Raw genomic sequence first — 16,421 nt, 5'->3', positions numbered from 1 at the left:
CTGCAAAAGTTATTTGACATTATTTCAAAAATTATTGGAGATGTTATGTGTAATAAATTTCGTTGAAATTTTTTAACTCCTTGTGTTAAGTGCCACACAACTTCAATAGTTTTTTCGTCAGAATCATCTTAGTCACAGTATTGATATTTTGCATAAATTAATATGGTATTACAGCATCTCTTATTTCCGTGCAAATGCATGTTCGAGGAATATTATAAAATCGGTAATAGGATAACGAGTTCGTACGGGTATCACCGAGTAGACATGATCAACTCTATTTTTTTTTAATTGAACTTAAAATGAACAATGTTTCTTCTCTTTGCAAACATTAAAATTAAAAAAAAAATTTGCAGTTATTCACGATAATTTTCAAAAGGGCATAATTTTTTTTATTCTACAATCTTTTTTAATTAATATGCATTCTTTTATTTATTTTATCGGTTTGATTGTTCCGCATTAAATTGCTTGATTATTCAAGGTATATAATAATAAAATTTTCTTTATTTTACAGTTATTATTTATTAAAAATAATTTTTACAAACTCTTAAATTTAGAGAGCTCGTATATAGAACTATAATAAAAAGGAAATGTGTTTTCCGATTCTTTTAATTCTAATTTTAATAGTTAATCTAATTAATAGTTCTGGCTGTGAGTTGCGTTTTCAAAAATTTTTATTTCTTAAAAAAATCTCAATTTAGTTTTTTGTAAATATTTTGTAACAGCACTCACAATTAATGGAATTGTACTGAGGGAAGACGATTATAACAAAACTTGGATGTATTTTCCAAACGGTAATGGAAATTTAGAGGCAGCTTTACTTGTTGACACTTCAGATGACAAAAGAGTTATATCACAGAAACCTGTTGAGAAACAAATAAGATTTGAGCTCTACACAAGGTAATCTATAATTAATGAAATTTAATATGTTAGACTGCCGGTATATCTACCTAGGGGATCGTATTAAAAAGTTGAAAAATTTCGAGAGTTGGATTACTACTTTTGATGACTTGAGGAGTTTCAAAAGTATAGTGGAACATTTAAGAACATATTTTGAAAATCTTTTCGGAAATTGTGAGTAAGAGTAATATACCGTCAAAGGATAGTTTTATTGCTAATGGATTTGACTTACTAGTTCACCTATTTGAATTTGACTTTCGATTTTAAGTATTACTTCAAATTTTAAAAGGCTTTTGCAGACTAAGTTTGCCGACCTCAGTTTTTGCCTGCCAGATATACATATGTATATCTTAATCTTTAAGATTTGATATTGAATTTCAGAGTTTGAGCTGTACTTAGCTTTACTTTCAGTTCAGCTCTAGGGCTTAATTTTCATATTATTACTTAACCGTTTAACGAGTTTATTGAGCAAGTCCCATAAGGCGAATCATTGCAATTACGAACACAACCCAGCAATCATTAAAATTCATGTCAATCAAGTACTTACTGTAATTATAATTATTCAAAAAAATTTTATTTATACACAGAAACAATTCCAAAACACCAGAAATAATTGAATTTTCTAATATAAAAGAAAATCCTGATGCAATTTTAAAAATATTTCAATCATTTGATAAAGATATTCCTACAAAAATAATTATTCATGGTTCAAAAACTGAAGATCCTATTGTAACAAAAATCAGAAATCAATATTTGAAACAAGATTTTTACAATATCATTGGTGAGTACCAGAAAATATTTTAATATTTAATATTTCAGTATTTATTTGTATTTCAGCTGTAAATTGGTCTAAAATTGCAGATAATTTTAATTATTTTGAAGTTGTAAGTAATGTTCCAAAAGTTGGTCGAGTAGTTGCTCAATTTATCAATAATTTAGAATCTGATTTTAAAATTAATACAAAATCAATACATATAATTGGTCATAGTTTAGGTTCTCATGTTGCTGGATATGCTGGTAAAAATACTTTAAATAAATTAGCGAGAATTACTGGTAAATATGAAAATTTTTATAAATTTCGTCTGATATTGTAGATAAAACAAAAATCTTTTTCGTATATATATATAGGTCTTGATCCTGCTCGACCTTTGTTCGAAGAAATTAGGAGTCCAAGCAAAAGATTAACTAAAACAGATGCTGATTTTGTTGATGTTATTCATACTTGTGCTTATATTTTTGGATTTGCAAATCCTATAGGTCATATAGATTTTTATCCAAATGGTGGATCACCTCCTCAACCTGGATGTGGTTTTAGAATGAGTATGAAATATTGTTTTTTTTAATTTGATTCATAATACAATTTTGCATATTTGAATAGTTTCTTGTAGCCATGGTCGAGCTTATGAATATTTTGCAGAATCTATAAATAGTGAAAAAGGATTTTGGGGTTATCCATGTAATAGTTATGCTAATTTTACAAATGATGTTTGCTCAACAAATCCAATATTAATGGGAAATAATGTACCAATTGATTATCGTGGAAAATATTATTTGAAAACGAATTCACAACCAACATTTGCTTTAGGAAAATCGTGATAGAATACGAATATTGTACTGTTATATAAGATAAATTGCAAATAGAACAGAATTTAACTACATTAAATAAAGCATTTTATTATTTTTCTAACATATTATAGATAAAAAAAGTTTGTACAATTAATATTAACAATTTGTTCAACAGGACCATTCTTATTTTATTATGAAATCTCTTCTTTGCAGACAAAATTTAAGAATTTTTGAAATGCAATGTTGCCCTGTACAATTTTATGATACAAAATTGATGGCATCAAAGAAAATTACATCAAAAATTTAAATGAACCTGATAGATGAACAAACTTCAATTCATAAATTAAATTTTATTTTTCAAACTTTGGAAATGAATTCAAATTTGATTCTGGGAATTGATAAATTAATATTGCGAAAAAGAAGTCAAAATAAATTTCTTGAATATGAAACTTTTTGAACTTCAAACATAAACGTTCGAACTCATAAATTGGAATCAACAATCACTAGCAATTAACTTCGTAAGACCAAATTTCTTACATATATTTTTTAATGAATAATTTTTATCCGTTTTCGTGTCTTCAAAGGAAATGAAGAGTACATATGTACATAATAAGTATGAGTTTCCTGCGTATACCAAGCAGTTGAACGACATTACATTTTAAGTAAAAGTAAATAGCACGTACAAGAAACCTAAAGTTCTTTTTTTTAAATATAAGACAGTTTGTGTTAAACAAAATCATAAATCAATTCTAAATTTAAATTTCTTTCAAATTTTTCTTCGTTTACATCAACACTAATTTGACTTTATATGACACCGAAACCCTAAATCATCTTATTAAGTATGATAGGTATTCTTGAAATTCATAAGGTATTTGTGTGTATAAAATTGCGTACAAGTGTCTCATGTTTGATTTACGAGTAATAATGACTTGAGCGGAAAATGTTAAAGATTCAAATTAAATTTGTGTAAATTGCAATAATGACCAATAATTATAATTACCTTGAACCACCATTATATTCCCTTAATAACTATTGTTCTCATTGAACAAAATGAACAGTTCATTCAAGACGTAGTTAAACCTTAAAGTTTAAGGTGGTGGGAGGGTGCAGATATACTCGTTTTCGAGCTACAGCCTGTTGAAACAAAAAGATACCGGACTTTTCCTGCATATAAATAAATGCTTATAAATTCGGAACCATACAACATAGGGTTATTATTGGTTCAGCTTGTTTTACAGACAATTGATTGTTTTTTATTTTTGGTCTTTAAATTAGTTTGATTTGAGCCGTACTTCTTAAGGTTACAAAACTCGAAATTTCTCGAAAATGTTTGTTATTTTTTTTGTTTTTTTTTTTTTTTTTCGATGCGCTACGATGAGATCTAAAAGTTAACCAATATACAGCAGCAACTTATAAACGTAAAATTTGTTTAATTATAACTTCACAATTATTATCAAATTTGAATGTCAAGTTAAGATAAAAATAAATAAAATCCAAAAATAGACTTTTCCTTATTTAAAATGTTATTCTTACATTTCCTTTGGAGAATTTTAATATGCATCTGGAGTTTATTATAATACGGAATGCAACATCTCATAATTGACTGATGAACAAGATTTTTGTTGTAATATGATCTTTGTTGTTTTCAGAGTTTTTTATAAATGATTTTTGGTTAAAAATACAGACATGGAAATTTTAAAATTTCCATGAGAATTTTTTAAATGTGAAGTTATTTTAAGAAGCAAAGCACCTTTGTAAGGCACTGGAGAAAAAATAATTAATAATTGAAATTTTCAATTTCAATCGGCTAAAGTGAATTTGAGTAAGTTCTCAATAATTAAAATTAACACGATTACTCGTTATATTTCCCGCTATTGTTTTCTATTTAAGAATTAAGTTCTTTTAAAATTCGTACAATAAGGTAACAATCTTGTAACAAAATAATTACGTTACCCAAGTTTTGTTGCTGTTGACCTATACAATTCGCTTTCGGTAAAAATATGAAAATTTCTTAAAGATGACTAGATATCCACCTGATTATATGACCATGACTGTAATATATCGTAATAAATGAAAATTAAAATAAAATTTTTTTAAAAGGTAAGTTCAAAAATGTCTTGTCAACATCTGAAATGACAATTAAATTTAATTTGGAATTAAATTAGAGGTTTTTAATATTCCAGTTTTAATGAGCGTAAAAAAATTGTGTTGTTTTTTTAGTGCCTTTTTTTTTTACAAAGAAGGGGGAAAAATCGGATTTAACACTAATCGAAATGTAAACAAAAATAAAATTTTCTATGAAATTAAACTATAAATATTTTTTGAAAATATTAATTTGAAAAAATCCATTCGGTCACATAAATTTTAAAATGTAAAACAATATAATTGAATTTTTTTTATTTATTCTGGGTCGTAAAATAATTATGACAAAAATAATGGGGAAAATTATTAAGTTGTATTTTTATATAGATTTTATATAGATTCTAAATCTGAACAGTTGATAAGAACAGAACTCAATTTATAGTGTATAAAGGGGTAAAATTTTTCCTTTGATTCTGTTGAATCTATTGGTTCTATTGAATTTGATATAAAAAAATTTTGTTTTTCGGTATTAACAAATTCAAGCCATGGGCATGGTAAATATTTTGATTCACTTTATAGATTTCTTATTATTTACAATTTATTTAGATGTGTATATAATTATAGAATTAAAAAATATAGAAGATATAAAATAGAAGATATCAAAAAGCAAAAATTTCATATAGAATCATGGGTTTTACGATTTTATCAATTTAAAAATATTGTAAAAGTTTCGAGTTACGAAAAATTTTCATATTATACACATACAAGTACACACCCGTGTATAACAGTTTTATGAATACATTTATATACATAAATAAATATATATACAATATAATATATGCCAGAATGTCATTTAATCGATAATTTACTTAAGTAGTTCCTATGAATTTCCCAGAATCTCCTCATCTAGTTAAATAGTACCATCGCCCCTAAAACACTACTTAGCTGGCTGCAAATTCTTTTGTTATACACAAACCCAATGTTTACTCGGTGTATACACAATTTTTTTCTTTTTCGAAAATTCTATACCATATTAACCAATAATAGTGCCACCCTTACATAGCAAAGTTGTCTCGTTCAGGCGAGTAAAACATATTATTATAAAATTACTCGATTGTCAAACTGTTACAATATAATAATAAGATTTTTACCTTATCAATTCGTGTATTAATTAAAAAATTGTGAAATGACTTTATACTAATAACTACTTTTTATGATTCAAATACAAACCAATTTGATTTTAATGACAAAATCCAATAGCTTAATGAAACTAAAGCCTGATTGATTCTTTGATGCCATGCAACAGCCCTGTATCATTCCAAGGAGTGAAAAAATGGAAAAACCAAAAATAAACGCTTTCATTAACAAATATTAGACTTTTCGCAAATATTAAAATTTAAAATACACTATCTAAATGCGACCTAATCTTTAATAGGTTTTAATTTAAATGAGACCAATGAGTTCATATACAGGAAGTTTCACATGACAAATAACTTCAGAAATGATTCATTGGTCAATTTCCTGAAAAAAATTGTACGGGAAGGGTTAGGAGACGAGGGAAGACGGGGGGAGGTTGCCGATATGCTCATTTTCGAGATACACTTTGTTAGCGACATAGAATAACTATAAGGGGCTTCTTACACAGGCAACCAATTGTTCTTTATTTCTGCTCGTACAATCAATTTGATCTAGTATTCCATACAGAAATTGTCAAAATCAGAATTTTTATTTTTTTTTGAAATTTTTTTTTAAAACACTGGAAATTTTTTGAAAATTTGTGTTATTTTTTTTTGTTTTTTTATTTTTATCGATGCGCTACAATAAGATCTAAAAGTTAACACATTTAACATTTTCTTCTATCTATCATATAGTTTTGCTAGTAAAACATATTTCATACATATTTCATACATTTGCATTTTTCGCATGCTTTTCAAACACATTTAACATGTTTTATTTGTCACCTTACACGAAACACCCTGTATAGTGTACATCATCTTTGGTTCATTAAATTTCCAATTAAAAGATTTTATTCCATTTCCATTGAATCCAAATTTTTTTAATAAAATTTTTTTCATAGATCTTACCCAAGAAAGGAACCTCTTCTCCTAAATATATGCAATTTATTTTTACTATTCTAAAATTTTTCATTGTTTCTTTTTATGTTGGGTTTATCACAATATTTAGTTAGGAGGGAAAAATAAAATTATTACCTAATCGAAAGCACAATTTATTTTTCTTATAGCAAAAATCAACTTAAATCAATTAATTACGCTTATACACAATTATTATTTTGTATAACACAAATATTAAGAAAGTAATTATTACATGTTATGTAGGTATGGGATACCACAATTAGATTGACTTATAATTTTTTCAATTATTACGATTTCAGTAGTGTAAACAAATAAATAAATTGAGAACGGGGTCTACTAAAAAAAAAATAATTTGGCCCATGGGAGGATCGAACTCACGACCTTCGCGTTATTAGCACGACGCTCTAACCAACTGAGCTAATGGGCCATGTTCTTTAGCAACAAAATCTCTTAAAATAATAACAAAAGCTTTCATATTGAATATTTTTAAAATTTAATTTATGTGCTCATATTAAAAAGTAAACAAAAGCTTTTAAATAATAATATTAAATAAATTACATACATACATACATACATATATATATATGCATTTAATATAATGCACCTGTTTGCAATTTATATTGATTTATAAAAAATTATTTACATACATACTGTAAGCGTGATAATACGAGTATTATGCCCCGATATCCAGTTCGATTTTAAATAAGAGAACAATTGCGCGAGAACAACAACAAAAATTTAATACAACTTTTATTTTTCGCTGAATATTTCAAAATATTTTTATTTATTTTAAATTCATTGTCTTTTTAATCCAATCTAAATATGATGTTAATCGAATATAAGTACCAGGAGATTTAGTATCACCACAATATCCTTGAGCATAAGCAATTCCAATAACAATATTTTGATCATTAGAGTCTTTAATAACTAGAGGACCACCTTGATCACCAAAACAAAATGATTTACCTTCAGCACTACTTGCACATAAGAATGTATTATCAAAAAAGTATGGATAACTTTTTTCGCAAATGTCTGATGACACTATCGGTATTTCAATGTATCGTAAAAATTTTGATGTATCAGCATGTCTTGTTAATGGTACACCAAAACCAGTTAAAGTTGCATATTTACCTTGTAAATTTTCTTGTGTTAATGTTAAATCGGTAAGAATTGCTGGTTTAATAAAATCTAATTGAAAATAAGGAAAAAATGACATTCTGTTATTGCAAACAAAACAAAATTTTAGTAGTCACTTACCAGAAAATTTCAAATTTTGATTGATTTTAACTAAACCTAATTTTCCATTAGGGGATAATATGAAATCAGTTTCAGGATCAATTGAAAGTCGAACAATATTTTCTGAAGCATCACTTATGTTTGTAATGCCCAAATAAGCTTTTCGGGGATTTCTAAAATAAAAAATTATAAAAATTATTGTTAGTTATTAGAGAATAAATGTACCAAAACTTGAGTAATGTGCTAAAATTTGAGGCAGTCTTAAATAGAATCGAATTAAATTTAAGGTTTTTATACCCGTACGAACGTATGTTCGCAGCCTATACTACACTTGTCTTACCGTTTGTAACGCTAAGAAATAAGCGTCTAAGATATAGACTTAAGTGTATGTTTTTGAACAGGATCGAATTTTGAGTCGATTTAGCTTTGTCTGTCCGTTTGTTCGTCCGTTCGTCCATTCGTCCATCCGTCCGCTCCAACGATAACTCAAAAACTAATTGAGCTAAGTTCACCAAATTTTCACAAATTATTTATTATAGTAAATGCCAGAATTTAGAATTGTGTTAGGGTAAATGCAAGAACCCTAACACAAATGATTTATTATAGAAATGCCATACATATATCTCAGAAACTATAACAGCTGTCGTATTTAAATTTTACACAAGCGAATATATTAGTAAGGCCAATGCTTTTGATAAAAGTCGTTGAAATTGCTTGGCCCTTTCTGGTAGCAGCCATACAGCAATAATAGTTTGACCATATCTTAGAAAACATTGAAAACATAGTACTGAAATTACGGCAAGTTATGCTAAAGTCATAGTCTTTCTCATAGTCATCTATGACATATATATTTATTCACGCAGAGTTGACACCGTCAACTTTATTTTGGCTCGTTTTTTATTGGAACAGTGATAATATCTATATAATTATAATTATACTTCTTCGAATTGAATGAAATTTTACTGATTAAATTAACTGATTAAAGCCTACCCAATTTCCAAACAATCACCAGCAGTTAAAATATAATTTTCAGATAACAAAACTCCACCACACCAATTATAACCGTAATCATCATCAATTTTAAATAGTACATGATATGGAAATTGACCAGGTTCAGCAATATCACCATATGCAATTCTTGGTGAAATCGAATTCGAAAGAGTTATTCGAATTGTAGCTTGTATTAAAAAATATGTTAACAAAAATTTCATGTTTAATGATTGCTTAATTATTTCAAACTGAATTTAAATTTTTATAATAATAATTTTTTTTTAAAGATATTGAAATTTTGAAGAGGCACAATGATTATTGATAAGATAAAACTGTATCGAATTGATGAGCCAAAATATAACATATTATCTTAATCCATATACATATAATACAGGCGTATGTATGTATATAATTGTGAATATATTTATTTAGTAACCTTGATTCGAGTGGTTTTTGAAGAAGTAAAATTGTATGAAATTTTGAATATTTATTTTTAAATAGGTTAAATATTCTTCATAGCTTTCATTGTCATTGTAGAATCTTTTTGTTAGGCGATTTATATACGTTCAGCAAACATGATCGAATTAAAATTAGTCTATTACTAATAAATTTTATTACAACGCTTAGGCTTCTTACAAAATGTTAGTATAAACCTGCTTAAAATCTAGTTTAATTAATTTTAATAGTAAGATTATAAAGAATGTTGTCAAAACAATCAAACAGATAGAGTTGCAGCGAAACAAATAGAGCGAATTACTATAATTCATTTATCGTTTGAAAAAAAATTGATATTCTCGTTGTATGTATATATGCTTTTTCATCTGAGAACTATTGCATTCTTAAGCTTTTAGCATTAATATGATGTTCATATAGTTGAAGCATAGTTATTTTGAACCCTTAATATTCAAAATGCTGTATAAATTTCAAGTCCAAAGACACTTGCCTTTGTATTTTTTTGCCAATACCAAAAAATCTGATGTGGTCAACGAAGATGTTACAAAAAATTATTAAAAAGCGTTTTAAACACTTCTTTACAATTTTAAGGACACTAGTAAGCTTTTAGTTAACATACCCTGAAAAATTGAATTTGTCACTTGTCACTGATTTGTGCCATTACAATTAACTGGAAAGTTCGCCAGTTAGTTTCGTTAACAATCGGAACTCAAAAATAAAATTCCAAGAAATTTCGTCAATTAGTTCCTTTGATATGAAAAAAAATGTGAAATCGTCGCCTAGTTCGGATCCGAGGCCTGATCTTTCCAAAAGTTTATAGATTCAAGCATTCCACTCTTATTATTCTAGTATTTTAGCTTACAATCTATAAAGATTTACAAAAAATGTGTATGTTTTATTTTTCAATTATGTAACTTAAAAGTTTATAAGTGTTAGCTTTTTTCTTAGAAACTAAAATTTTGGGTTTTTCAAATTTAATGACGTTTGTTGAGAAATTTTTTCCCTTCTTATTGAAAATATGGTAAATCAGTAAAACTTAAGAAAAAAAAATCAGTCCACAATGAATGAATGAATGTGCCTTATTCCGGGGTTTTCTCAATTTAAAAATAAGAATATTGTATCTGGTGATTTTCTCTTACTCATAACTCAAAATAAAAAAGTAAAGATAATGCATGTTCAAAAGTACAAGTACATTGTTCGTAAAATGAGCCCCAATGGAAAATATTATCAAAACAGAAACATTTTGTTTATTTGTAATTCTTTGTTGTCATTTTCGATCTTGAATATGCTAGCGATATGGTGACTGTGTTGTTAAAACATAAAATAAATAGAATAATCACATTAAATTGCCAATTAATTATGGAATACATGCTTTTTGATTGGGTAATTTCTAATTATTTTGAAAATATTAATTTGAATTTTATGTGAACAGCTTATTTTCTATGTACAATGCTGAGTTCAAATAAAACCATACTATTAAGCAGAATACAGAATTCTGAAGGTTAATAGGTTCTTAAGTAAACTTTGTAGAGTAAAACTTCGTGCAAAAGCTTTAAGTGAAATTTAAAGATGCGCTAACACAAGAAAAAAGATGTGACCAGCCCATAATAACCGACGACAAAATATGTTTTCTAGTTTAACGTAACTAGATCTTGTGCAACACAATATCTTTTAAGCATTTTTTCAAATTTGTTTAGAAATTTTGTTGTTAGAAAAAGTTGATTTTCTTGGACACGGGTTTGTTCCAGAAAATCAGCTTCTTAAGAAGGTAATGAGTTAGTTTCGTTAACAAACAAAACTAAATTCAAATTCCAATGAGAATTTGTTTCCTCAGAAACAGAAATCAAAATTTGATCACCGAACCGACGCGAATTTTATGTTTGAACCACAATTGAAATTGAAACTTCAAAAAATTTTGTTATAAAGTTATACTTGTAGTGATTCATTAACATATATACCAGCGTATATAACATATATAACATATATAGGATTTTTCGCCTTATATCAAACTTATTTGTCGTGTTTATTTTTTTACATTTTCCATTATTGTAACAAAATCTGTTGTCACAATTATGCTAAGGATTGCTGTACAAATTTCGTTGCGTAATGAATGGGCCAACTTAAAATGGTGGCATATGGCAACACTAATTTGTCTGTCTTTTATAATACCTCTATAACCTGTTGTATTGTTATATTTTATGTTTTACTTTTGATTGATACTTTATTTACAAACAATTTTAAATAAAAATGACAGATAGCATGATTTTTTAAAAGCTTTTATAAATTCTGACAAAAAAAAATTTATATGAAGAGTAAATGTGTAATTGTTGATAATTCTAAAGATTCTCTATAATTGCTTTCTTATTATTGACAAACAAAGTTATTAGATTTTTTGTGCTCAGTAAATTTGTTATTTAATTTATAATGTAGGAAAAATGAGGTTTTAAAAAACTTCGCCCCTACTTGATTCCGAATTCTGGATTCTGTAAAGGCTTGATTTAAATATAGCTACAGTTCACCTATCTGTGTGTTGGTGAACGTATTTCATTCATTCTTATTATGTGATAATTTCAAGTTTAACATGACTATTTAATTGGAATCGGACCAATTTTATGAGGCAAAGCTATTTTCAAAGAGAATGAAAACGGATCAATATTGGAATACCTGCCTTTTCCTAAAACAATGCGAAAAACTGGAAAAATACAATCGTAAACGAAATTGTTCCAAGTATTCGGAAAATTACGACACCTTTCATAGACTGTATAACATTAACGAGAATGAACGTAATTAATTTAAAACGACATTATCTATACCGAATCAGGTTGTACTCGCACCATACATTATATTATATCGTAATTATTAATTTCCAAGAATGCTATAGTTATAATAGGGTTTCCAATTCATTTTACATAAAACTTCTAAAGCATTGCAGTTCTAACTTTAAAACCTGAAATATCAAACAGCTTCAATATATTAAGCTTGAAGATGCAAACTGTTTTCAGCAGACAAATATATGGAATCGTGTTTAAAATCTTATAATTGTCTTGTGCAACTTTTTCTTTCCTAGTGTCTCTCTATTACTCCCTTCCAAAACTTTTTTCAGAAAAATAAATGTCCAAGAATGTGAGTAATATTATTTTAAAAGGGGAAATTTTTCTAAAGAACATAGTTGTAATCAGTAAGATTAAAACTAATCATTGATCTTTACTGTAACATTATGAGTTTTTCGTTATAAATAAAATTGAACTTTTGCCATTTTGTTCAGTGCGAAATAAGAAAATCAAGTGAAAAATTATGTTAATCTACAAAATATTTTTACTTACAATATTACACGCTGTTTACAGCGAAAATATTAATTGTGTTAATTTAAATGATTTCTATAATTATAACCAATCAGTTACAATTGATGGTGGTTAGTATATGAAATAAATTATTAGGTGTACCATTTAAAACTAAATTGTATTAATTATGCATTTCTTATGTTATTAATCAAGATCCAATTCCAACAATATCATACGTAAGTCGAACAGATTGGATTGCACAACCTCCAAATGATGAATTAGTAGATTTAATATTACCAGTACATCGAATTATTATAGCTCATACAGCAACAGAACCATGTACAACACTAGTAAGTTATGAATTTTTACATGTTCTTAACAAAATACCTGATAAATATAATTAAAAGAAATTAATGAAAATCTATTTAATTAGGCACAGTGCGTATTTAGAACACGAGATATTCAAACATTTCATATAGAAGCACGAGGATTTGATGATATAGCATATAATTTTTTGATTGGTGGGGACGGTTTAATATACATTGGCCGTGGATGGAATAAAATAGGAGTTACTACCAAAGGTTTTAATAATGACAGTTTATCTATAGGTTTGATTGGATCATTCTCTTCAGTTGCGCCACCTGAAATTCAAATAAATGCTGTTAAATTTCTTATAAGAGAAGGTTTAAAAACTGGTAAAATTTCGTATGATTTTAAATTGTATGGTCAAAATCAATTAATTAATACAACAAGTCCTGGTGAAAAATTAATAAAAATAATTAAAACATGGCCAAATTTTGTTACTGATGTTAATTCAGGTTCGCAAAATGTTACATTTTGCAAAACTCAAAGTCAACAAGGTATGTAGCAATCATCTTTTAATTTAAGATTTTACATAAATTTTAGAATATCGGTATGATTCAATAATGGATCGTTGACAGCTTCCAACTTGAAAAACACAAAAATTGATTTCAATTTTGGATATTGTAATTTTAGATTCTTCATTTAAACTTATAACTAGAAAAAATTGGTTGGCTCAACCACCATCTTCTCTACTTAGTGATTTAGTTCATCCAACTAAATATGTGATAATCTCTCAAACAGCAACTGATACTTGCGATACTCAGGTAAAATCAAAATTATTTGTGATTTTGTTTCAATTTCAAAAATAGTAAATTTTTTTTTAGTCTGAGTGTATATTTCGAGTTCGTTTGATTCAAGCACTTCATATGGAATCTAGATGGTATGATGATATTTCTTATAATTTTCTAATTGGTGGTGATGGATCAGTTTATGAAGGTCGCGGGTGGGACAAAGTTGGTGTTCATACAAGAGGTTATAATCAAATAAGCATCGGTATTGCATTCATCGGCAATTTTAATGAAATCGAACCTAATAAAAATCAATTAGAAGCAGCTAAATTATTGATTGATGAAGGTGTTCGTAAAGGCAAATTAAGTTCCGATTATATTTTAAAAGGTCAAAAACAATTCGCAGCAACAGAAAGTCCTGGATTAGCTTTATTGAATATTATAAAAACTTGGCAGCATTACTGTGATGATGGTAAGTAATTAAAATTTTATTTTTATACACTGTTAAAGATTAACACACTTATAGAACTATTCTTTTTTTTTGCCAGATAATTGCGACTATTCCTCTAACAAGACGCCAAAATATATATCTCGATTAATGTGGAATGCACAAGAACCAACCGACTTATTAGATAATCTTACATTACCTGTTCATAAAGTTATTATAGCACATACTGCAACAAAATCATGTGATGAACAAGTATGATAACGTAAATTCGATATTTTTTCTCTTAAACTAAATAAAATTTTCAAAAATTTTTAGACTAAATGCATACAACTTGTTAAATCTATTCAAAATTATCACATAAATTCAAAAAATTTTCATGATATAGCGTACAATTTTTTAATAGATAGTAATGGTTTTGTATATGAAGGCCGTGGTTGGAATATTGCTGGTGCACATACAAGGGGTTTCAATGAGGAAAGCATAGGTATAGCTTTAATTGGAACTTTTACAAAAAATACACCAACAGCAAATCAATTAAATGCAACCAAATTATTAATAAATGAAGGTGTGAAATTAGGAAAATTAAGTTCTAATTATGTTTTATACGGTCATAGACAATTAGTACCAACTGAAAGTCCAGGAAATAATTTATTCAATGAAATTTCAACCTGGCCAAATTTTGTGACAAATTTTAATCCTAAAGGAGAAAAAATAACATAAAATCTATGGAAGAAGTTGAGTAATTTAATAAAAATTAAAATAAATAGAAAAAATTTAAGCGTTTAAGAAAATTAATGAATAAGTTTACCGATTCCTGTTAACGTATTTAGCAACTAATAGCAATATTTACCTAAATGAATAGGTACAACTTCCTTTAAAATCAACAAGATGCTTGTGACCTTAACAATTTAATTTCGCATTTTTCAATTAATTTTACTCCGATTTATGGCAATAAGTGCATTTGAGTAAGTAAAATCAATCGTTCTCTATCACCTCACTTAAGTTCTTAAGTCTGATCTTTTGATCTTAAGTTTGCTTAAGCTTTAGAGCTTTTTAATATAAATGGCAAGCGCAAAATTAATTAGTAATTTTTCGCCAAGATATGCATTTGATGCTATTGAATAGAACCATTCAAATTAAAAACGAGATGGTTCTTATGCAGAGAAAATATTGTAAATAGAAAAATTTCTGAGAATTCATTTTTAATGGGAAAATATTCCTTTTGCACTATAAAAGTGTGCAATGGGAAAACCAAAATGAAAGAATTTTATTTTTTTCATTTTGTTTTTAACCATCAAAGTAGAATTGAAATGAAATTTTCATAAAAATGAAAACTGAGCAGCAGGTGGTTTTTATTTTGCAGCAATACAGAAAACTTTTTTTTGTTTTAATTTTATTTTTATTATTATTGCTTTTATTTTCTCATTTCTATTCATATTCCTTACCTTACATCTCTCATACTTTTGTTTTTGCCTGGTTACTAGGATTTCTTTTAGTTGAGCTTGAGAAGTTGGCAATATGCAGTATGGCAATTGTATGCCATTTTATCTTTTGTTCTATTTGAACTTCTGAAAGGGTCTGCTCAAAAATATTAGATTAAACAATAGTTGTTATTGGTGGCCGGAGAAATGTAAAAAAAAAAATTTTTTTACTTTTATTATAAGCAAAAGGAAAAATTGTTTTTGAACATTTGGTAATTTGAATGAAAATTTCACCACATAATATTGTAAACGCTCTGTCAGATTATGGTAGCACAAAATGAATATGTAAAAATTCTCTTAATAATTAATAGACGATTAACAAAGGTACAGCAGCATGTTCAGAGTAATTATTGTGGTTAAATAATTCTGGATATAGCCTTCACTTTGTTTTTTTGTATTCACAAAATTTGCAAATGTCGGTATAAAAACAAAATTTAATTGAAAGCATTTTCTAACGAAATCAAAATTTTAGTATTTGTTTTCACTCACATATTTTCACTTTTTGAAATTTTTGTTGCACTAACTCTAATAATTCAAATTATTAACACTAGATCATAGAATATTAAACAAGTAAAAAAATTTCAGTCGGTATAAACCGGCCAAATTATACGAGTACCCTTCACCTAGACACTCAGACTAAAAATTTATTTATGAAATATTTAGAATTAGCTTTCATTGTTGTATGCCAATTACACGAACCTGTTAACATGACGTCCAAGTTTAATGAACGGGACTTTATTAATTTTTTAAATATTTATAATTAGCTTTTGGAGTTGTATGGCAGCTACCCGAACCTATTGTCC

General features: G+C 27.1%; 2 protein-coding genes and 1 non-coding gene across 3 annotated transcripts; 1 reads left to right on the top strand and 2 right to left on the bottom strand.

Annotated features, from left to right (window-relative positions):
• Positions 1-6,991: 6,991 nt before the first annotated feature.
• Trnai-aau (transfer RNA isoleucine (anticodon AAU)) lies at positions 6,992-7,065 on the bottom strand. The gene has a single exon. It is a non-coding gene; the product is annotated as a tRNA-Ile (tRNA).
• A 334-nt stretch (positions 7,066-7,399) lies between these two features.
• On the bottom strand, positions 7,400-9,091 carry LOC129614390 (chymotrypsinogen A-like). Its single transcript, XM_055528966.1, has 3 exons — positions 8,865-9,091; positions 7,896-8,047; positions 7,400-7,826 (listed from the first exon to the last, which is right to left on the bottom strand). The coding sequence occupies exons 1-3, from the start codon at positions 9,083-9,085 to the stop codon at positions 7,423-7,425; spliced, it is 777 nt and encodes a 258-aa protein (XP_055384941.1). The 5' UTR covers positions 9,086-9,091; the 3' UTR covers positions 7,400-7,422.
• Positions 9,092-12,571: 3,480 nt separating this feature from the next.
• On the top strand, positions 12,572-14,905 carry LOC129614255 (peptidoglycan-recognition protein LF-like). The gene is made up of 7 exons (XM_055528754.1): positions 12,572-12,729; positions 12,812-12,948; positions 13,032-13,458; positions 13,595-13,725; positions 13,786-14,161; positions 14,238-14,389; positions 14,453-14,905. Exons 1-7 carry the CDS (start codon positions 12,612-12,614, stop codon positions 14,855-14,857), a joined length of 1,746 nt encoding a protein of 581 aa, XP_055384729.1. The 5' UTR covers positions 12,572-12,611; the 3' UTR covers positions 14,858-14,905.
• Positions 14,906-16,421: the final 1,516 nt, after the last annotated feature.

The sequence above is a fragment of the Condylostylus longicornis genome, unplaced genomic scaffold, assembly GCF_029603195.1.
Source record: "Condylostylus longicornis isolate FDR11 unplaced genomic scaffold, ASM2960319v2 ptg000107l, whole genome shotgun sequence".
Lineage (NCBI taxonomy): Eukaryota > Metazoa > Arthropoda > Insecta > Diptera > Dolichopodidae > Condylostylus > Condylostylus longicornis.
This window is presented reverse-complemented; position numbering and strand designations above follow the sequence as displayed.

Excerpts from the sequence above, each read along its gene's own strand:
- LOC129614390 (XM_055528966.1), bottom strand. The coding sequence starts at position 9,085 with ATGAAATTTTTGTTAACATATTTTTTAATACAAGCTACAATTCGAATA. Across the intron at positions 8,048-8,864 it reads GGTGATTGTTTGGAAATTGG|AAATCCCCGAAAAGCTTATT; the intron begins GTAGGCTTTAAT and ends TTTTTATTTTAG. Across the intron at positions 7,827-7,895 it reads TCAAAATTTGAAATTTTCTG|ATTTTATTAAACCAGCAATT; the intron begins GTAAGTGACTAC and ends ATTTTCAATTAG.
- LOC129614255 (XM_055528754.1), top strand. The coding sequence starts at position 12,612 with ATGTTAATCTACAAAATATTTTTACTTACAATATTACACGCTGTTTAC. Across the intron at positions 13,726-13,785 it reads CTGATACTTGCGATACTCAG|TCTGAGTGTATATTTCGAGT; the intron begins GTAAAATCAAAA and ends ATTTTTTTTTAG. Across the intron at positions 14,162-14,237 it reads GCAGCATTACTGTGATGATG|ATAATTGCGACTATTCCTCT; the intron begins GTAAGTAATTAA and ends TTTTTTTGCCAG.